Source organism: Taudactylus pleione, unplaced genomic scaffold (assembly GCF_031769625.1).
Source record: "Taudactylus pleione unplaced genomic scaffold, aTauple2 ptg000122l, whole genome shotgun sequence".
In the NCBI taxonomy this organism is placed as follows: Eukaryota; Metazoa; Chordata; class Amphibia; order Anura; family Myobatrachidae; genus Taudactylus; species Taudactylus pleione.
In genome coordinates, this window is record NW_028284524.1 from 7,580,473 (window position 1) to 7,604,236 (window position 23,764).

A 23,764-nucleotide genomic window follows, 5' to 3' on the forward strand; every position below is an offset into this window, starting at 1 on the left:
CTCTGTTTTACACTGCATGTAACTTAACTACAAAGAATAACAATGCAAGTGTGCAGGCACATTTATATGGGTACGCAAAGAATGCATTATAATGTTCAGCTCTAGATGAGGCAATATATGCACATTTGCATTTCTGTATGTAATTACTTTTTGTGCTTATATTGTGTTCTGTTTAATAACATGGTGCTATATGGACAGATTTGCTGTAATCAATAGCAAACAATTCAATTTTCACTGCCACGTTCATCTAATACAGGTTAGAAAATTAAAGCAAATGACTGGTCAATTTATATAGCATTTTCCTTTACATTACACTGTGTTATTGAAAAAGTACATTTGTGGTGTTAGTGTGTTGTGGTATGTTTCCATGTTTTTAGTTTTGATTATACATATGTTATAGTATTAAACTGCACAGGGATTTATGCTGTTGTTTGTATTCTCAGAGGCGCTCTCTCCTATGTCCGACACGTGGTGGAGAAAAACAGCGGGCAGGACTTTGCAGCAAAATTTATTTCTTCTCGAGGGGCTTCGAGGGAGACTGCACGGAGGGAGCTGAGTATCCTGTCCCGGCTCAGTCATGAGAGGATCGTATACTTCCAGGAGGCGTTTGAGAAGCGGAGTGCACTAATAATCATCATGGAGCTGTATCCACTATTATTATTATTATTATTATTATCCTTTGTTTTAATGGCGCCACAAGGGTTACGCAGTGTCTAACAACATACATAATCAGAAACAGAATGGGCAAAACAAGAAAACATTGTAGTATAAGGACATGGTTATAAAAATTGCTGCATTAATGGTCAAATTACTAAAATAAGCAGCAGGGAAGCAGAAACCAAGGGTTAGGTGACATTGTAGGCAGTATGGAGTATTTAATAGTATAAGGGAAAGAAAAGCACATGAGAGAAGAGGGTCCTGGTTGTGAGCGCTTACATTCTAAAGGAATGCTCTATTCATTCAGGTCGCAAATATACAGTATACAGTTATAGGGCTGACGGTACAACAGAATGTGTTTTTTCCTTTCTCTTGACCTAAAAAGGGGTACCTAGTGATACACATGAAGGACGTGGTGTGGGGGGCTCTATATGCAGAAAGAAATGATAGGAGACGTCACATTGCATGGGGTATCACAGTGTACAGTAGCAAGGTACCATGTCACTGAGTATGTCTGGGGTCATACTAAAGTCTCTTGTTATCCTTAAATGACTACAGCTGTTCCAAAGAAGAACTGTTAGACAGAGTGGTCCGTAAACCCACAGTCTGTGAATCAGAGGTGAGTATATGCAGGGTACTGATGTATGAGAGAATACACCAAGCAATGACATACATATGGGTCCACATACATCTAGCCTCCTGGCTCGTTAAGCAGCCCTTCTAGTCGCGTCATCCAGTGGCATAACTCAGCAGCACCGAGCGTCCATTCGTGCATATTTTTACCCTTAAATGTGTCTTATTCGCACAACAATGTGAATAGATAGCACAAGCACCCGCACTCGCTCAGAGAACATAGGCATGATGCATATAATTTTAATCAGCAGAAGCCGCTTGTGCTATCTGTTCGCATCGTTGTGTATTTGAAGGTAAAAAGATGTACGAAAAGACGCTCAGTGCTACCGAGTCACACTGAGCTCCCGCGTTGCGTGGCGCGACCTGTAGCGCATGGAGGATAGATGTATGTGGGCACATCTGTATGATTGCAGGGCAACCTGTTCTATGTGTATCCTGCATATATAGTGTAAGCGTGTAGCTGTGAGAAGATGCTTTGGGTGACATAGTTACCGTGAAGCTGTGAGAAGATGCTTTGGGTTTTCTCAGTCTGGATGTCCAGAGTGGTGAAAACTTTGAGTGTCTATCGGTACAGGAACAGGATGCTAGAAGTCATAATGAATATTATAATAAATATGAAATTAAATTAAAGTAATAATAAGTGTGTTTATGTATATATACTGTATATACACAGTATATTCCTATAGCGTGGCATTGCAGCCCCACAACATTAGGAAAGAGGCGGCACTCGATGTATTCAGTGAAAAAGCATTTATTCAAATCATTATCAGCATAATAACAGTCAGTCGACGTTTCAAGGACCTAAGACGGCCGCTCAACGTGCGTTCACAAGCACTAGATTTCTTTATAAGGTTCTTTATTTGTTCTGTTTATAGTCCTGTTGAAAAGGTCTTAGGTCCTTGAAACGCTGAGTGACTGCTATTATGCTTATGATGACTTGAATACACGCTTTTTCACAGAATACAGTGGTGCCGCCTCGTTCTTAATGTTGTGGGGCTGCAATGCCATATCTTTTTTTAGGAAGGCTCCCTGTTTTGATACCTCATCCAGAGTGCTGAGCAACAAAGTTGAAGACCGGCGCTCATCTTAAATTAATACAATGTACTCTGGTGCTCTCTGGATAATTTGTGATATAAAGATGATAGCAGCGGTACACAGAGATTTGAAGACCTTTAATGAAAATACGTCACATAGACTACCAATGTTTCGGGGCACACATGCCACTTTGTCCTTGATGAAATCACTGAATACTGTATAAGGAATGTAATTAGGTTAGGTGGGATAAATTATTGATAGCAGCATATGAGTCTTTTCAGGGAACATGAGCTGCTTAAGAAAATAATGTGACTGAGTTCAAAGAAGAAAATTCAAATAATATTATTACATTTGTTAAATACAATGTTCTAGTTTTCCCACTATTTAGTTAATGAATAAACTACATATGTGTATAATTATAAAAATGAAAAAAAATTAATGAGATACAGTAACTGACAAAAACACTACAGATGTGTTCACATAAATCATACTTCCTTGCACGCTAAATAGCCCTACTAGTCGCGCAATCCCGTGGCTTGGTAGCGCCAATCGCCTTTTTGTGCGACTTGTGCATCCTATTCGCATCGCTTTGTGAATAAGACCCTTTTGAAGGCAAAAATTCCAACGAAAAGACACAGCGCTACGGAGTAGCACGGTTCTCACACAGTATGTTTAACACGACTTGTAGCGCACAAAGGTAACATGTATGTGGACACATCTGTAATCACCACCAGTAAGTGGCTACCTCAGTGGGCTCTTCCAGAAATGATTCTGGTAACATGTATTTGCCACAACACTTACACAGCCTACTAATGCTTTTTATTTATTATTTCTTACCTATTTATTTACTTTCATACTGTATCCTCATTTGTTTTCCACTGTTTTATGTATTTTTTCACTCCTATTATTTCAGTTTATTTTAGTTAAACTTTAAATTATTGACATACAGTCAGGTGCATAAATATTGGACATTGACAGAATTTTCATATTTTGGCCTCTATTCACCACCACAATGGCTTTGAAATGAAACTAACAAGATGTGCTTTAACTGCAGACTTTCAGATTTAATTTGAGGGTAATTACATCCAAATCAGGTGAACGTTGTAGGAATTACAACGGTTTCTATATGTTCCTCCCACTTTGTAAGGGGCCAAATGTAATGGGACTATCAACTCAAAAGCTATTTCATGGGCAGGTGTGGGCTATTCCCTCGTTATTTCATTATCAATTAAGCAAGTAAAAGGTCTGGAGTTGATTCTAGGTGTGACATTTGCATTTGGAATCAGTTGCTGTCGACTCTCAATATGACATCCAAAGAGCTGTCACTATCAGTGAAGAAAGCCATCATTAGGCTGAAAAATCAAAACAAACCCATCAGAGAGATAGCAAAAACATCAGGTGTGGCCAAATCAACTGTTTGGAATATTCTTAAAAAGAAAGAACGCACCAGAGAGCTCAGCAGCTCCAAAAGACTTGGAAGACCACGGAAAACAACTGTGGTGGATGCCAGAAGAATTATTTCCCTGGTGAAGAAAAACTCCTTCACAACAGTTGGCCAAATCAAGAACACTCTCCAGGAGGTAGGTGTATATGTGTCAAAGTCAATAATCAAGAGTAGACTTCACAAGAGTGAATATAGAGGGTTCACCACAAGATGTAAACCATTGGTGAGCCTCAAAAACAGGAAGACCAGATTACAGTTTGCCAAACAACATCTAAAAAACCATTACAGTTCTGGAACAACATCCTATGGACAGATGAGACATATATCAACTTGTACCAGAGTGATGGGAAGAGAAGAGTATGGAGAAGGAAAGGAACTGCTCATGATCCAAAACATACCACCTCATTAGTGAAGCATGGTGGTGGTAGTGTCATGGCATGGGCATGTATGGCTGCCAATGGAACTGGTTCCCTTGTATTTATTGATGGTGTGACTGCTGACAAAAGCAGCAGAATGAATTCTGAAGTGTTTCGGGCAATATTATATGCTCATATACAGTCAAATGCTTCAGAACTCATTGGACGGCGCTTCACAGTGCAGATGGACAATGACCCGAAGCATACTGCAAAAGCAACCAAAGAGTTTTTTAAGGCTAAAAAGTGGAATGTTATGCAATGGCCAAGTCAATCCCCTGACCTGAATCCGATTGAGCATGCATTTCACTTGATGAAGACAAAACTGAAGGGAAAATGCCCCAAGAACAAGCAGGAACTGAAGACATTTGCAGTAGAGGCCTGGCAGAGCATCACCAGGGATGAAACCCAGCGTCTGGTGATGTCTATGCGTTCCAGACTTCAGGCTGTAATTGCCTGCAAAGGATTTGCAACAAAGTATTAAAAAGTGAAAGTTAGATTTAGGATTGTTTAGTTTGTCCCATTTCTTTTGGCCCCTTAAAAAGTGGGAGGCACATATAGAAACCGTTGTAATTCCTACACCGTTCACCTGATTTGGATATAATTACCCTCAAATTAAATTTGAAAGTCTGCGGTTAAAGCACATCTTGTTTGTTTAATTTCAAAGCCATTGTGGTGGTGAATAGAGGCCAAAATATGACAATTCTGTCAATGTCCCAATATTTATGCACCTGACTGTATGTCCCAATTTTCTTATTATTTTTCTCTCTCTTATAGAATCATTTATTACATCTCATTAATCCATTTGAAATTAATGTTCATTATTATAGTAATATACATTTTTGTTAATTATCTCCATTGTGGAAAAACTACATGTAACATATGTCAGTATTACATTTTCATTATTCTCATTGATCTCATTCTCTTTCATTGCTTCATTTTCTACCATGGCAGCTCCCAAATAATTATATGTGGCCTGAAAAACTTGCAAACCTTTTATCAATAGTTTATACCACCTAACCCATGCAGTATGTCACTATGCATTTTATTTCATACACTATTATTCATCTTTTCTACTTCCAGCCATTTCTTTTTCTTTATTAAATCACGCACCTGACACACATACACACAACACACACACTATGCTCCCCGCCGCTAGTGCGCATGGATTTTGGCGGTGCGAGGACCCGGCCAGTAGGCAACGACCCTCTCGGCGGCGGCGGCAGCCCTCTCCTCTAAGAGGGTAGGAGCCGCTGCTGTTAATGTCTGTACATTGCAATGCACATTGGAGTTTACATTTTTATTAAATGGCTATCCCTTTGCAAGGTTTATTGTCTCTCTGTCTTCCAGATCCGATCCTTCATGCGCCAGATCCTGGAAGGTTTAGATTATTTGCACCATAAGAACATTCTGCATCTGGACATTAAGGTGAATTGGTCATGTTCTTCTGCTTATTATTACTGAACCTGTGATTATATTTCTGGCAACAGTTTGCCCAGTTATTAAAATCTGAAGATCTTAGAAGGAGTGCAATGCATATAAATAGCAATATGTTTGGAGGCTGCAATCTATATAGCAGGTGTACATACCCGCCGATACACTCACAATATATCGCTCCTCGATAGAACAAGCGTTATATGCCTAAGTGTGTACCCAGCCTATGGGGCAGTTGGCACATAGAGGAGCAGGAAAGTACAGAAAGGTTCAGCAGGGAAAGAGAGGGTCAGTATATTATACAGAGTAGTGTGAGAAAAAGAAAAACAGGAATAAAAACCAGTTGAGCAAAAGGGTTAAAATATGGAAGTACAGATATATGGAGGATAACAAGAAAAATAACAAAGGTCCTGATTCTGAGTTGGCGGCTTCTTTGGCCAGACGTAGTTTATGCTAATGCGTGTATCTTCCTGTCTAGATGTAGAAGACCATCTCGCCCACTGCTTTTGTGTCAGCAGCTGCAGCCATCATCATCAGTATCTGGACTTGCTGGGTGCAAAAGATCTGCCTGACACAAGTGTCCAATCTCCGTCCGCGTTGCGCGCTGCAAATGGGCATGGAAGTTAGCTTACATGCCCACGATACTCCCATGTTGTACCGACGGAACAGATGCGTGCGATTGCATGGTCGCCACCCAGAAATGCCCATTTCACAGATAACGTGGTCCTTGTACAGACGGATCATTCCGACTTCTCTTTCAGTCTCCGTCCATGTGCGTATGTAATGTGTGCATGTAATGTACGCAGCATACGCAGTGCTCTCAGGCACATTTACTGATGTCCACATGATTTGTCCACATTTGGACTTGCGTCTGACTCAGAATCACGCTCAATAAGTGGAGAGAGAGTGCTAAAATCAGATAAAAGGAAATAGAACACGGGAAATAATATATAGGTGAGAAAGCCCAAGCAATGACTGGGACAAAAGCTATTTTTAATAATGTTCATTAACACATACTGCAAAATTGATATGTTATGTTGCTTTTCCATCGCCGACCCTCGTAACCCACAATTGTACATGCTGCAGTCTCAAACAATGAAATAGGTATAGTGAAAATGGGTTAAATAGTATACTGTAGTTAAAAAAAATATATATATTATTTTTAATATGCCAGGCAATGCAATGCATTACAGTTAGTACAGTGTAAAGGGGAGAAATATAAATCTGTGAAGATTTTCACTGTTTTAATACAAGTGGCACTTTTATGTGTTAGCTTTTCTTCACATTGGGCGAAACGTGCATCTCCTCCAAGGATCCCCTGGAAGGTGGTACAGTAAATGAATCTCATTATGGGTTGAGATCCAATCTCTGCCAGTGCCAGCTGGGATGTTTTCTGCAGAGTGCAAATGGCTGTGTAGCACTACCGAGAAAATGTGTACTCTTCACTCTTTTGTCAAGTTCAATAACCTTGCTGGGAAAAAAATTCAATCACATTTTTGCACTGCTCTGTAAAGCCAAGCATAGTGCTGTGCATAGATTTCCATTGAATGTTACCATTGAAAGCCTTCCTAAATACCATTCCTCCCTTTTCTATTTGGTCACTGCCTAATGTGAGTGACGATGTGGTCCAGTAGGAAATCGTATGCTCTCTGCGTGTGGCTTCCTAGGTATCCATGTAGTCACCGACGCCTTCCTTCGCGACTTGTGAACCATGGACGTACCTGCAAGGCTTGCAAGTGTAAAATCAGTGCATTTTGCAGTGTGCCTCTGCCAAGCTCTTAAACGACCTCCACTGTAAGTAAAGCTTTAAATAAAAATTTGCATAAAGACAAGATGACATAGGTAAAGGTATCTCATTTCTGCATCAAAGTGAAATTATTACACCATGGTGTATTATGAAGAAATTGTAATATATGGTGTGATCACAGTATTTTCCCAATACTATTATCAGTCATCTGTCTGTTTACAGCCGGAGAATATCCTCATGGCGGACACGATCAGCGATCAGATACGGATATGCGACTTTGGGAATGCCCAGGAGATCACTTCCGGGGAACCACAATACTGCAAATATGGAACCCCAGAATTTGTGGCCCCTGAAATTGTGAACCAGATGCCAGTTTCTGCTGTCACAGATATATGGTACTTGGGGGTCAAAAAACAAAATGGGACACATATATAACATGTTTGGCCATGGAAGGAAATAGAGCTTACTCTTACCTGTCCTTCTTACCTATCCTGACTTTTATCCAATATTTTTTTGTCCTTTTTTTACAGGCCGGTTGGTGTTCTGGCATATCTATGGTGAGAAGTTTATGCTTTCTCTATCTTAAATCATTAAAGTGTGATTCTGATTTATCAAAGTGTTACTGAAACTCAGCGCCGTAACAGGGCATTACAGCGCCCTGTACCGACCTCACACCCGACCGCAAGACGTCATGCTGAGAGGGCAGGGCCGCAGTGACGGGAAGAACAGCAGCACTGCGGGAGAATCCTCGGGATGGTCCGGGGTGCTGTAAAGGCTGCAGGGTGCACGTCTGGAACGTCCAAAGGCTGCCTGCTAGCAGGGACCATGGGGCAGCAATGGTGCCACCCACAGAGCCCTCTGCTCTGTGCCACGTCACCACCTGCACACCCTTAGTTATGGCCCGTGCTGAAACTGATAGAGTGGTGGTGAATTTATGATTAAGGCTATGTCTCATTGCTAAGCATTATTACCTTGTAGTGCTGGAGCCTTATGATGGATTCTGACACAAGTCCTGCCTATGTGTAGTGTGTATGTGTTCCCTGTGTTACTGTGGGGTTGTCTGGTTTTCTCCCAATGAAGGCAAATTCATTGTTTTCTTATTATATTTTTATGGGTGGGTATGTATTTGTGGTTAGGGAAATTAGATTGTAAGCTCCTCTAAGACCGACACTGATGTACCTGTACACAGCTTTCAGCACTAGGAAATATGCCAGAACTATATAAATAAAGGGTATGCTGTCACATTGTCGACATTCAATATGTCAATACTCATAATGATGACACCAGAATATCAACAGTTATGATGTCGACATCTGCAAAATGTTGACATGAACAACATGTAAAAATAGTGAAAATGTCAACATTAGGGTTAACGTTTTTGTTAGTGAGAGGGATACATTAAAAATGAATTGTCGACATTTTGATTATGTTGACGTTTCATCAGTGACAACTTGCATGTCAACATGCTGAATATGTTGACATGTCATGCAACATTATTACCTTTTCCGCATTCACATGTCGACATTATTAATGATCGCTGTTGACATAATATACTGAACCTTAAATATAGACAGGGACAGTTGAATCGCCCCCTGCACCCTAAGCGCCCCCACTACCACCTCAGATGCCATGGCCCTAGTTATTGCTGAGCTGCAGCGGCATCAGTCTAAGTGTCTGGTGCTGCACTGTAACATCATATTGCAGCACCACACGCTAAAGTAACTGCTGGCGGCTGCTTGGGACATGGTGGGGACATGGTAAAAATTAAAACAATGTTGTGCAGTTTTAAGTCCATTACAGTAGGCATATTCTACTCACACATCCATAGGTTAATGTGCAGAACCTGCCCAGACCATTCCAGCAGCATTCTAGGCTGTTTGCATATACCGCAGGGTCACTCAGTGGGGGAGATTCAGTTTGCAGCAATGTGCTGCTGAACATCCCGCAATATTCAACTGTGTGCATTTCATCCTATTATGGTAGCTCAACATTACTAAGTTACTTCCGCACCTGTATGTAATATGACAAAAAACTAGTAATGACATTCCAGAATGGCACATTGCAGCCGTGTTGCTAATTGAATTGTACCTATTGAGTATTTCAGACACCTTCCTAAACTTTGGCAACCTAGGTGACAGCTTAAGATGCTTAATGATGTGCCAGCCTTGAATAAATAATTTCCATTTCAGTTTTGCATCTTGGGCCCGTATTCAGTTAGCTGCGAAAAGCCGAGATCCACGACAAAAGTATCGCCAATTGAGACTATTCGCCTGTTGGAAACTTATCTCCGTATTCAATTCCATCCACGTTTCCATGTACAAAGAAAGTCAATGCAATGTAATACGCAAAAAAGATTTGCCTCTGAATAGGTGGAGAAAAGTACTGCAACATTTTTATTTTGAGGTGCAAAGGTGGGGAAACCACTCAGAACCCTTAGGACAGCCCCCAAAGGACAACTGCATCACAAAATTCCTAAAAACAACTTAAGAACACCCCAAAAAAAGTGCTTTGAATTTGGGGGCGAAAAAGCACAAAGTGGTGGGACAACTTCGCAAACTAGCGAAATAAGGTTCTGGGGGTGGTCTAAGAAGGGGTCAAGTGTTTTGGGGGATTGCAAGTGCTTGTATGGGGGAGGAATTTCACTTTTATTAAAACTTCACTTTAGAGACATTAAAAGATGCTAGCACCCATTTTCAGGTACCCCAAATTTGCCAGGATTACTTATTATCACCACAAAATACTGGTTTATGCCATTCTTCACCACTTGTGCAAAGACGCTAATTAGAGGCAATTGTACCAACGAAAGTACCCCAAACACTTTTATTAGGACTAATCGGGCACTACTACATTGATCCCCAATGTTTCTGCACCTTTTTGGGGGGTTCAGTCTGATTTCCCCGATTCTGATACCACTTTCCGCCTGTTCTGACTTCACATGTCGCTGTTTTTTGCGATTTTTTGAATTGAATACGGCGAATAGCAGGGGCGCGCACGATAAGTTTCCGTGGCTAAAATACGCGATATAGGCGAAAAGTGCGGCATGCAAACTTTTTCGTGGGTGCGAACTAATTGAATAGTTGGAGTACTATAATCCTGCAATAACCTTGGCCTGTCACAAGATGGCACCGCATGCGTGTTCTTTTATTTTTAATATCAAACAAAACAAAGTAAAATTAATTTGCAGGGGATTCACAATATGATTCATTTCTTATCACAAACATTATTATTATTATTACCAGTTATTTATATAGCGCACACATATTCCGCAGCGCTTTACAGAGAATATTTGGCCATTCACATCAGTCACTGCCCCAGTGGAGCTTACAGTCTATGGCCCTCATTCAGAGCCGGACGCTCTGAGCAGAGCGCTCGCTCTGAATGAGGGCCGTCCTCCATAAAAATGGAGCGTCCTCCTGGACGCTCGTATAGCTGTGGGTCACCACCCACAGCACATACGAGCGTGCAGGATGATGGTCGCGATGGTCTTGACCATCGCCAGTGCGACCAGAAGCCTGTGGTCGGGTTTTTCGACCACAAGCCCTGGAGTGATTTTGGCTCTATCAGAGCCAAAATCACTCCCACTGACATCACTAGTGATGTCAGTGGGGCCGGCTTCTGACGGTAGGCGTTCCCTTGGGAACGCCTCCGTCTGGCAGGCACGCCCCCGGCACGCCCACCAAAGGGGGCGTGCTGTCAATCAACATCGACAGCACGCCCCCTTTGATCAGACACAATGAGCGAGGGAAAGTCCTTCGCTCGTCGCGTCTGGCGCATGCGCACGACGGAGCTCCCTCCGTCGTGCGCATGCGCAGTGCACACCATCGACCATTAGCCTACCAGTATATTTTTGGAGTGTGGGAGGAAACCGGAGTACCCGGAGGAAACCCACGCAAACACAGGGAGAATATACAAACTCCACACAGTTAGGGCCGTGGTGGGAATCGAACCCACGACCTCAGTGCTGTGAGGAAGTAATGCTAACCATTACACCGTCTGTGCTGCCCAAACATCATTTTGATATCTGATTAATGTGTGTATATGAACCTAAAAGAGAGAAGTTCATATAGTATGCACTATTAATAGTGTAATATGGTTTGCACCTTTGCAGCCTCACTGGCGTGTCCCCTTTTGTGGGAGAAAATGATTATACCACCCTGATGAGTATCCGAGGTTACACAGTGGCATTTGAAGAGAAGATGTTTGCAGATCTAACACGGGAGGCCAGAGGATTCCTAATTAAGGTCTTGGGTAATGAGACACTGTGAGTAAGACCAGTGTAAATACCAAACATAGGAGTGATCACATAGATTCCAGTAGACAAAGTGTAAAAGAATATCCAATACTCAGAAATGTACATTATACATTATTTAGTGAATGTCATTCTACCTTATCTACCTTTATCTTGAAGAACAAAAGGCCTCACCTTGGTTTTAGGTGAATGCACTCTTCAAATATATATTACCCTAAAGTTAGTAATTCATTTGCACAGTGTTGTATTATAATGGGCTATAATCTCCTTTAGATTTACACTGATGAAATCACCAGATTATTCTGCTGGTGCACCCCTGAAATTTCTGGGTTATGATAGCATGAATGATACAAAGCAAGTTGGCTAGAGCAACCTTTTTGTCTTCTGATATCTCCAAATGATTAATGACATTATTATTGAATATTTAGGGTATAAAATGTATTATTTTTAGCTCTGCGGTGGGCCCTGCTCACCATACTGCTGTCTAACGCTGATCTCCTTTGTCTATCATGATTTTAATTAAGAAAGCCCCACCTCTGGAGCCGCACTTCTGTCACACACTTATCACACAGTCACTATGGAGGGACTTTCCGAACTCCCAGTATATGGAAACATTGGAATACAGTTTTTATGAAACGTTGCCTGCTCCAGTCAGTTTAGGTACCACACGTTGAATGCATTGAGGTCAATGAAGTGACAAGCACACATAAAACTGCATGTCAAACACTAGACCTTACGGTCCAAAGAGAACCTTTCAGAGTATAGATAGAGGACATTGACAGTGTAATATGTCGTTAATTTTGATGTTTCTCTTGGGATAGACGGCCCAATGCTGAAGAGAGTCTGGAACACCCATGGTTCAAGGTGAGTCCAACTTTCCTCAAAATCTGCCATTATTTTACTTCTGTACTGTTCCATTACATGAATATTATAAAAGAGGAGCACTTACTTAAAACATTTTTTTTTTACATAATAAGTGTATTCTCAAGCCTTAAAAGTTTTCTCACCAATTTCTCAGAGTATGTGAATGAATGAAGGCTTGTAATATTTTTTTATTTTTGTAAATAAATTTAATCTGCATCAGTTCAGTGGCTGAAATCAGGAGGGCGCGATTGTAGTGCAGGAAGGGGGTTCTGGGCATCTGGAAGCTCCTTCTAGTGTGTGTCTGTAATACAGATGGGCTCAGAGGAGAAAATGAGAGAGATATTCACACAATGGGGAGTAAGTAAGGAACATAAATACATAATACATAAGCTCAAGCACGAACAGACATGGGGAAACAGAGAGACAAGTGGGGGGTTGGCAGGACCACACATGGGGAGACAGAGGCACAGACACACAAAGGTGAGATAGATATGGACGTACATGCACACATACAAAGTGGGGAGTGGGCAGCCACAGAACCACACATGGGGAGACAGAGGGAGAGAACATTTTACCAAATTGGTTACTGGGACACCTTTAACATGTAGTCTCAGTGTTTCAGTTCTAGGGTACACTAATTCATGTGAGGAAATGCACACAGACAGATAAAGTAGTAAGGAACAGAAATACATAAGCTTAAGAGGGGAACAGACATTGGGAGACAGAGAGACAAAGGGGAGGGGATGTAGTCAGGAAACCGACAGTCTAAATTCCGACCGCCGGCTCCCCGACTGTCTAACCCCGGCAAGGTACTATGACAGGCGTCAAAATCCCAACGCTTGTCATTAGACCTACACCGGGAGCCCGACGCCCGGCATACCGAACGAAGGTAAGCCGGGCGCGGACAGCCTCGGGGGGGAAGGAAGTTAGGTTTTAGGGCTCCCGGGGGGACTTAGGGTTAGGCACCCCTCACCCGGGAGGGTTAGGTTTAGGCTAGGGGAAGGGGGGGTTAGGGTTAGGCACCCCCAGGGGGAGGTTAGGATTAGGCAACCCCAGGGAGACTTAGGCTGCGGGGAAGGGGGGTTAGGTTTAGGCTATTAGAGGGGCCTTATGGTTAGGCACTAGGGGGGGAGAGGTTAGGCACCCCTAAGGGAGGGTTAGGGTAGGAAATTAGGTTAGCGGTACTTACCTTAATTAGCAATCAGGATTTGAACCGCCGGCCTCATGGTAGTAATACCTACTACACCCAAGGGGAGATAGATATGGACATACATACAAAGTGGGGGGTGGGCAGGACAGAGGTACAAATACACAAAGCGGAGATAGATATAGACGTACATGCACACATACAAAGTGGGGGGTGGGTAGGACCACACATGGGGAGACTTGGCACAGACACACAAAGGGAAGATACATATGGATGTACATGGACACATACAAAGTGGGGGGTTGGCAGGACCACACATGGGGAGACAGAGGCACAGACACACAAAGGGGAGATAGATATGAACGTACATGCACACATACAAAGTGGGGGGTGGGCAGAACTACGCATGGGGAGACAGTGGGAGAGACAACATTTTACCAATTTTTGAAAGAAATTGGCTATTGGGGCACCTTTACCATGTAGTCTCAGTGTTTAATTTCTAGGGTACACTAGTTCAAATGAGGAAATACACACAGACAGATAAAGTAGGATATATTTACATATTAAGTAAAAATATAATTGTCCCTTAAACGAGACGACAGTAGTAAATGTATCTGTTCACAAGATTAATCTATTTGTATCCATTTATCTATTTTCAGACATTAGCAAAAGGAAAATATATCAGCACAGATCACATTAAACTGTTTCAGTCTCGACGCAAATGGCAGGTAAGTTATCAAGACTATTGTACAGTAATACAAAAGCAATACTGGGGGATTACTATCAACCTGTAATCATCAACTGATAGGTACAAAGCAAGGTTAAACTGATAAATTAAGGACCATATTCAATTAGGAGCCGAAAATTCTCGTTTGGCGAAAAACGTTCGCATGGCGATGTTAACGCCTCATTCGTCAGTTTTGATGCACTCTTTTTGCGTACTTTCTCAATGCGCGCTACCACTTTTCACCCTATCCAATTGCAAAACACACGAAAACGCATATGTGCGATAATTGCGCATGGCGAAACTAGCGAAAAGTTTACCACATTTTTTGGAAATCAGTCTGTACCCCATAAAAAGCCTAACTGACACTGGAAATCAATATAGAAGTGTATTAATAACCCTAATAAAAGTATTTAGGGTTCTTAAATTGAGTCAAATGGCTGTTATATGCATATTTGCATAAGTGTGGAAAAATTATATAAAACTATTTTTATTTGGAAAAAATAATTGCTGAAGTTAAATTGGGGGGATGTTAAAATGGGTGCTAGTATATTTTGTGTCTATAAAGTGCAGTTTTAAATTAAAAAAAAAAAAAAAAACACCTGCTACAGCCACCTGCAATCCTAAAACACCTGTCTCACCCACACAGTCCCCCCAAAATACCTAACCCAGTACTTTAAACCCATTTTCCAACACTTTTTACATTTTCACACCAAAAATTACATCATTATTATGAGGAATGAAGCTAATTTTTTTTCCTAATTAATCATTACGGGGGTGTCCAAAGGGTTCTGAACCAAGTCCCCACACATTTTTAGTCAAAAATAGTAATTTTGCAAATTTTATCACCTGCTCTGAGATGAGAAAAACCTTTCCCCAGTTTCTGCCTATGGAGTTTTCGCACATTCGAACACTCCAACAATTGGATAACGTGATATGCACGTATGTATGAAAAGTTCCCACCCGTGAACGTTTTATGCCAAAAGCCACTTTTCGCACCTTATTGAATACGCCCCTTAGTAATTTTTGGTCATTCAGTAAAATACTTTTTACAGGCAACTATTTATCATATCATTATGGCCACTAATTGTTGTCCATTAAAAATATCTTGTTTACTTCTGCTGATAGATACTAGAAATATATATATTTATATATAAAAGACTATACATATATCACCCACACTCAACCTACCAGTAATGCCCTACTTCACTGTGCTGGGTCTCGGCATCTGGCCGCTTCCATTGTGGCAGGTGACATACACATGTGGCTTACAGGTGTCTTGTGGTTTGTACTCCTATTAAATTCCCAATAGTTAGAGACAGAAGTCAACGCCTTATTGACACAGGTCAGTAAGAATTTTAGACCTTTTTATTCTCATTCTTAATGTAATTTTGAAATCATTTTAATTATAACTATAAAACAAATGTTCTATTGTTTACGCTCTATTTTCAATTTCATTATTTATCTTGAAAGAGGTATTGATTTAATTTTTTTTAGGTTCAATAAAACATATAGGTATATAATAATATGCACACAGAAATGTATTCGTCAATACATTAGTAGTATAATTGCGAACTGCATTAATACTTGCTCGGAAGCAATATTAGTGATGTTGATCTTGAAATACTGTATAGGGATTACTTTCCATTTAAATGATCAATTTCTATTTTTTATGTTAGAATTTTAGTACAAAAGAGTAAATAAAGAAATGTAAATAATTTCTTAGCACTGTGTTGCATTCACATAATAGTGTTTTGAATTGCTCACACAGCGCTCCTTAATCAGCTTTAAATCGAATATGGTGATGAGATCTATTCCGAAGCTCCTGCAGGAAACAAGCAGTCACTTGTCCATTGCAGTCCCCAGACATCCCAAAGAGTCATCCAGCTTGTCGTCCTCTTCGGATTCCGATGACCTTGAAGAGCTTCCATATGTTCCCATGCCTCTTCAAGTACAGTTCTCGGGTTCTCGAATGTCCCTTAATGAGATCCCAACTGAAGAGGATCAGCCCTCTCATTACCCTGAAGATACCAGCACTCCAGGAGATCAGGATAACGAAAAAGATATAACAGACACTGCCAACAAAATTTTAGAACCAGAATTGCAAAATAGAGAGTCAGCAGAGTCAGTGTCCAAGCGCCCCAAGGGATCACTTACAAGGAAGAAATCAAATGAATCTGAAGGTGCCTATTCCTCTGATGATGAAATCTCAGAAGCCCAGAGAAAGTCGGATCAACCAAAGAAGACTCTTAAAAAAGGATCCAGCCTTGAATCTTCAGAGATACCTGATGAACTAATAATAGCACGCAGAGGTGAACTGAGGAGGGGAAGCTCTGCAGATAGCGCTCTTCTGCTCAATGTGTCAACTGCAGATGGTGAAGGAAGGGATCAATTTGACAAAGGAATGACTAAAGCTGCCTCAATGGAACTACCAACTCGAAACTATAGCCCAATGAGACGTCGAAAATTGGGGTCAGCTGATGAAGAGTATGCTCAACGTTTAGAGTTAATGCGACAAAGGCTTCTGAGGGGGGGCTCTGCAGATAATAAGCTCAGTGGTCTTAGAGGTCCCCTAATGGAAACTCTTTCTATTGATAAAAAACGAGCTGAACAGTTATCTATTCACTCCCAGAGATCGGAGAACATGCCTCCTTCGCCCATCCCTACAATTAAACTTACGCGTGCTGCTTCCAGTGAGGCTGCTCCAGGACGTGAAGCAACAGAAGAAAGAGTCTTAAGGAAAACTAGCTCATTCTCACATGGGGACACAGAACCAATGGTCTTACATCGTAGATCAGGAGCACCACTTGAAATTCCTCTTGCTCAAGTAGAAGCACAACGTCTAAAAGAGTCTCCATCTCTATCTGCTCTGACAGATCAGTCACGATTTGAATCCCGTCCTCAAACTCCTCGTGATATTTCCCCTAAATCTCTTACTCCGGAACTAAGCCAGCCGCAAACAGTGGAAAACTTAAAAATCATACTTCCAAAGGTGACTTCATTTGTGGAGGATGTAACACTCAAAAAGTTAATACCAAGTATACAGTCAGGGAGGCCACCTACAAAGCCATCTGAAATTGATATAACGGAAACTTATAAAAATGATGTTTCTTCAGAACAAATAGCACCAAAACATTTGTCTGCTGAAGATCCCAACTCAAAGCCTAAAGAAGATTCTACATCTCCAGCTAATTTACCAAGGGAGTCTGCAACATCAGAAGCAAAGCTACCACTGAGACAAATGCAAAGCAAAAGTTCCACACTAGAGAAGGGTTTGTCTGCTGTTGTTGTCCAGAAAAGTGTGCATTCACCAACTTTAACTACTGTCCAAGCACCTTTACCAAGCCCTGTTGTGGTTTTATCTCCTTCTCAAGGTACAGCCATTATTCCATCAACATTGGCAAGCCCAGACATTGTTAATGCTCCTTTATCAAGTCCCACAGTTGTTGCATCTGCTTTACGAAGTCCAGCTTCTGCTCAATCTGATTTGATAAATCCAGCTGTTTCCCCATCAGCTTTGCCAAAGCCAGCTATTGTCCCACTTCCTTTACCAACATATGTAAGGCAGCAACCAAGTATACCTGTCACTGTGTCTTCATCTCTATCTGTGCATGGGAAAGAACCCTCTCAAATGCCCAGAACATTTCCAGTTTCTCAAATGACAGCAATTAAAGAACCACCATCTGTTCCAAAAGTCCAGTCAGGAAATATTGCAACGCCTAAACATTCACCCTATGCAGATATGATGCAAACTCTTAAGAAGACAGATTCTCATGAGGAGTCCCAAATATCAGATGAACCAACTGAACGCTCAAGGAACACTTTACTCAGGCAATCCAATTTTCAGGAAAGACCTCAAGAGGAAAAACCTAGATCATCCATATCTTTTAAAGTGGATACAAAATTGACTAAGGCAGAGGAAACAGCAGAGCCACCAGAATGCTCAAAGATGAAAAAGTCATCCAGAGCTGCAAGTACAGAAAATGTTCACCTCATTAGCAACTTAGATTCAGAAGAAGTGTTTGAAGCTAAATTCAAGAGAAACCGAGAGTCTTCTCTGACTCGGGGACTGAAAATGCTAACCAGGTCTTGGTCAGAAGAGAAGAATTTAGCAGCTGCTCATGCATCACATGAAGAGGAAATGTATCGACCTAGTCCTGTAGGTGTCCCACTAGAGTTCTTAGTTCCTGCAGCTCTAGGACTGGATGATAGGTCTAGATCTGTACAGGACCTCCCAGATGCAGAAAGGGATCCAAGCTTCATGAGGAGGCTATCCCAACGCTTCAAGAAAATGCCAACAATTGAATCAAAACAGAGGCCAACAGAGGATGGTGAGGGTTCCAGTTCACTGACAAGACGTCTTTCCTGGACCTTAGGAAGGTCCAAAGAAAAGAAAGATACTGAAAGTTTGAAATCAGAGACAGGGTCAATTGAAACAATCTCAGAGAGTGTAGCCAAGGACCAGAAGAAGTCCAGTGAATCACCAGTGCTGGCAATGAGAAAAAAGATCGGAAACACCATGGACCGCATTTCCCTGAAACTGAGAAGTCAGTCAGAGGAAAGGAGGGAGATAGAGAGCACTGAGAGGAAAGAAGACAGACCAGAGAGTAGAACACCATTGATGTCGCTTCTTAGGAGGTCTAACTCTGAAGGGGAGAATTTACGCAAACTAGGAATACCCCAGAACCAACTTGCCTCTCAGTCTGGATCAACACCTTCTAAGGAGTCTATAAACTCTGGATTAAGCATCAAATCAGAAATGGTGGAAAAAGGTGAGTCTGTTTAAGGTGCTATGTACATTGTGGGCTCATATACACATATAGGACAGTCCAAACTTTGTCACCCTAACAGTACTTCAAATTTCTACACATGATTGTGAATGTTCAATTGCATTTATTTATAATATTAAAATTCTTTCTTACCATGCAACATATCTATTTTATGTCAAGATATATATAACTGAATTTTATGCTATTACATATATCTTGAAACAATAAAGACACATTTTAAGTGTATTTTATTACTTTAAATCCTATCTCCCCAACTAGCATAAAAGCGATGTCCCCACATCCGCTATTTATACATTAAACAATGTATCCACCCTTACCGCTGATGGAAAGCCATTTCTGCAGGGCTCATTAATCTGGAGAATTTTGAGTTAATACAGTCATCTGGGCAAGTGTGTCCAATCTTCTGATTGGACGTTACAGGTGAACTGATTGGCACACCATTCAATATTACCCATGTGCCCATTGGATCCTGGATTAGGGAGATTTTCTTTAAATAAAAGAAAAACAATTCCTGCTCTTACCTCATTTACAAAGCTCTTTTCAAAGAGTCACAACCTTGAATTTTATTTGCACAGATGACAGGCGATCCAGGTGGGACCGCTGGGGTCTATCACGCAGTAAGAAGGACAAAATGGTCTCCCAGCCAAGTATTCCAGCCAGCTTGATGAACGAAGATGGAATCATAGTGGGCAGGCAATACATCCGCAATGAGTCAGGTAGGAGAGACATATTTATGAATTTGCTGTAAATGTTTTCAGTCAGGTCAATATTGTGGTTGCAGTATAGCAAGATAATAACTACAGGCTTTTGTGATCCGATGCTGCATCCGAAGATGCAGCATCGGATCAACTGAATGAACTTCGGACATATGAGTAAACCCCAGGTAACGTAGGATATCTGGTGAATTCACGCTGCCGGAGGCCATGAAGCTGCGTCCAAGGACACAGCCACTGGCTTCGGCACACCCACAAAATGGTGCTACACACCTCCGTTTTTTGCGACATTGCCAGTTGCCGCCCCCAAACGCCAGCAGCATGTAAATCATTTGGAGAACACAAATCCTGTCTCAGGTAAAAGCCATTGTTACATAAATTGTGACATTTGCGAAGCTCATTGCTAATTCAGGCTTACCTGCAGCTCGACTGAGTCAAGATGCGGATATCAAATTGTTTAAATGTACTCATTTATCTGTTATGTATATATCTTTTAAGTTTATTTTTTTGCTTTTTTTATTTTCATTTTTCAAAAATACACATACACAACTCCACCAGGTAATTTTACACACATTCACATATACGGATCAAGGAAAATACTGGAGCAGTTTGTTTAGCTATGTCAAGGACTAGCTACAGATGTGTACTCATACACTGTAGCTGCAGTTGTGCCACACAGCCCCTATGGGCACGCCAGGTTCCAGATGACTCAGCTGCACTGAACGTCTTATTCGCTGAAAATGTGTGTCTTATGCTGCCCATACAGCAGCGCCGCGATTCAACAATTCCCCGACACCGATCTGAGCGGCGGTCAAGAAACATGGTTCTGCAGACATCATTGATTGGCGACTTGTTCTTGAATAAACATGTTAAAGATTCTGACATTCCGAATCTGACCATTTTCCAGACAGAATCGGGGAATTAAGATTGTCCAACATGTTGGATTTCCCCGATTCCCCCGACCCTGGCATCGGCAGAACGGGGAATTGGGGCAGTCCATTTTAGATGTATGGGCTCCATAAACAAGTAAAACAACTGTAAGCAACAAAACTACTTAGCTAATCTGTGCTGATAAATTTGATGTGTGATATTTGTACATCTGTGTGTGAATGAGTCTGAATCTGTATACAAAGTGCTACGATGCAATAAAAGTCTCATCCCAGTGCCTGTAGTACACTTTGTGCAGGAGGCAGCAAAGGCAGAAATGCGGTCAAACCCTGAAAATGCATGTTTGACCGCTTTCTGATATGCACCAAGCCCCGGAATGCGATGCAGTCCAGGGCTTGGTTGCGGTGGGTAACGCCACCTTCCTGATTGCCTTACCCAATAGAAGCCTATAGACTTCTATCAGGAGAGTGCTGTGAGACCATCACCCCCTGTGGCGCTTGCACAGAAGGACACTAGAGGGGCTTCTGGATCATAAACCCGGAAGACCCCCCATTGCAATGGGCCACTCTTACCGAGAGACCGGTCCTTTGCGGGTTCGTCATGTATAGCGGTGTTGCTAATGCTGGCACGCATGCGAATGGGTGGCGGGTTGCATTGCATCCCACCTGCGATGCGTCATACATCCCGCCCTATGAGTGGTGTTTCGTTGCATCTGCTATATGAATAAGGCACAAAATGTAAAGAAAAAATCGCTATGCTGCACTGCTTGTTGCGGCTCAGGCGTGTCAGGTGTCTCGTGTTGTATGGCGTACTGAAGCTTTGTGCATGACGACACAGTACTTCACAGCTAACAGGTGTATGGACTTTTGACACAAGTATTCTGCATCTGCTAAAACGTTATAGCAGCTCCCCACACTCTAAAACTGGTCCTACATTGGCAGCTACAAGTCTGTCAGACCGACAGCCTGTCCACACAATATCTGCTTTCCTTTCCTGGGGAGGAGACATTTTTCTGTTCTTCCCCTGTGAAGGAATAGAAGAAATGTCAGTCACTCGGCCTGGGGCATCACATACATTGCCAGATGTGCCGATTAGTAGCTCACAAATTATCGGCTCTTTCAGATGGGATGTAGTTATAATACCGGTGGCCGGGATGCTGTCTGTTTAAATCCCGGTGTCAGAATCCTGTCCCGGGACTAAACATAGGCGGCAATCCTGATGCTGGCCTATATACTGATGCTGGAATCCCGACAGACGGCATCCCGATCGAAGGTAAGCTGGGGCATTTTAGCTGTTTGCCGCAAGGGGGGGAGGGTTAGGTTTAGGCACCATGGGGGGATTAGGGTTAGGCTTTGGGGGGGGGGTTAGGCACCACTGGGGGGGAGTTAGGGTTTGGCACCACTGTGAGGGTTAGGGTTAGGCACTGAAGAGGGATGGTTAGGTTTAGGCACAAAGGGGGGGGGTTAGATTTAGGCACCATGGGGGGTTTAGGGTTAGGCTTTGGGGGGGAGTTAGGCACCACTGGGGGGGGTTAGGATTTGGCACCACTGTGAGGGTTAGGGTTAGGCACTGAAGAGGGATGGTTAGGTTTAGGCACAAAGGGGGAAGGGTTAGGTTTAGGCACCAAGAAGGGAGGGTTAGGGGGACAAGGGGGAGGGTTAGTATACTTAACCAACCCCTGTCGGGATACCAAGCATCAGGATGCCACTGTCTGCATTTTTACAGAAGGCATCCCGACAGCCGGTATTTCAATATACTTCAAAATGGTCTGAATGAACACTGGCGCACTGACATGTAGCTGCCAAAATGCTCAGTGAGTGGCGTCCACTGTAAATAACAAAGGGCCTGATTCAGACCCACTCGCAAGCGGCTGTCCGCTCGCAAGTGGGTCGATGGTGTGCACTGCGCATGCGCACGACGGAGGGAGCTCCGTCGTGCGCATGCGCCAGACACGACGAGCGAAGGACTTTCCTTCGCTCGTTGTGTCTGATCAAAGGGGGCGTGCTGTCGATGTTGATTGACAGCACGCCCCCTTTGGTGGGCGTGCCTCCCAGACGGGGGCGTTCCCAAGGGAACGCCTACCGTCAGAAGCCGGCCCACTGACATCACTAGTGATGTCAGTGGGAGTGATTTTGGCTCTGATAGAGCCAAAATCACTCCGGGCCTTGCGGTTGAGAAACTCAACCGCAGGCTCCGGCGCGCAGTGGCGATGGTCGCGATGGTCAAGACCATCGCGGCCATCAACCTGCACGCTCGTATAGGCTGTGGGTGGTGACCCACAGCTATACGAGCGTCCAGGAGGACGCTCCATAATTATGGAGGACGGCCCTCATTCAGAGCGTGCGCTCTGCTCAGAGCGTCCGGCTCTGAATGAGGGCCAAAGTCTTATAAACAATAAGTAAAAATTACTAAACACTTGCGGCGCTGTCAGGATAAGTCCCAAGATAGTTCCTCTTTCACCATATACTAGTTTTTCTTACTGTTGTGGTGCCAAGACATACATAAACAATCTTCTTCTTGTTTCCTGAGTGATTTTCTTAGAAAGACAGATGATTTCTCCAAACAGATCCTTCCACGTTCTATCACACTCAAAACAGGAAAGAGAGCAATACATAGAGAAGTAGGTCCAGTACTCCAAATATTTAATTCACATCAGCTAAAATTTATACACTAGACTATAAGCAGCGCCATAGGATCAAATGTGCATAAAAATCCAAACTCAACAAAAAATACTAAAACAATATATACATTGTCAGGCAAATAATCCTGTATAAATCAGGCAAATAATCCTTATTAGGACAAAAATAGACCCGTACCATGACCACGTGATCAGCACCAAACCTTGGTGCTAGGAAGTGAGCATTTGATGGTAGGTTCCGGAAGCCTTCCCTTCAAGCAGAGCTGCCTGGCCGTTCACGGGGGTACCAACTCAGGTTTAGAAATGTATTGATGAGTCCATATAACGCTTCAAACGCGTTTTGAGTGATCACACTCTTCCTCAGGGTTGTATGGACTCACTGGGCTTA

General features: G+C 42.4%; 1 protein-coding gene across 4 annotated transcripts in view; it reads left to right on the top strand.

Annotated features, from left to right (window-relative positions):
- The window catches only part of SPEG (striated muscle enriched protein kinase), a 246,545-nt gene that overhangs the window by 176,991 nt on the left and 45,790 nt on the right, over positions 1-23,764 (top strand). For all 4 annotated transcript variants that reach the window (XM_088472324.1, XM_088472326.1, XM_088472327.1 and 1 more), the window contains 10 exons: positions 444-644; positions 1,216-1,276; positions 5,533-5,610; positions 7,586-7,758; positions 7,894-7,920; positions 11,472-11,624; positions 12,434-12,476; positions 14,283-14,351; positions 16,119-19,119; positions 19,713-19,853. In XM_088472324.1, the coding sequence (XP_088328450.1) occupies positions 444-644; positions 1,216-1,276; positions 5,533-5,610; positions 7,586-7,758; positions 7,894-7,920; positions 11,472-11,624; positions 12,434-12,476; positions 14,283-14,351; positions 16,119-19,119; positions 19,713-19,853 (3,947 nt within the window). The remainder of the gene's footprint in view (positions 1-443; positions 645-1,215; positions 1,277-5,532; positions 5,611-7,585; positions 7,759-7,893; positions 7,921-11,471; positions 11,625-12,433; positions 12,477-14,282; positions 14,352-16,118; positions 19,120-19,712; positions 19,854-23,764) is intronic.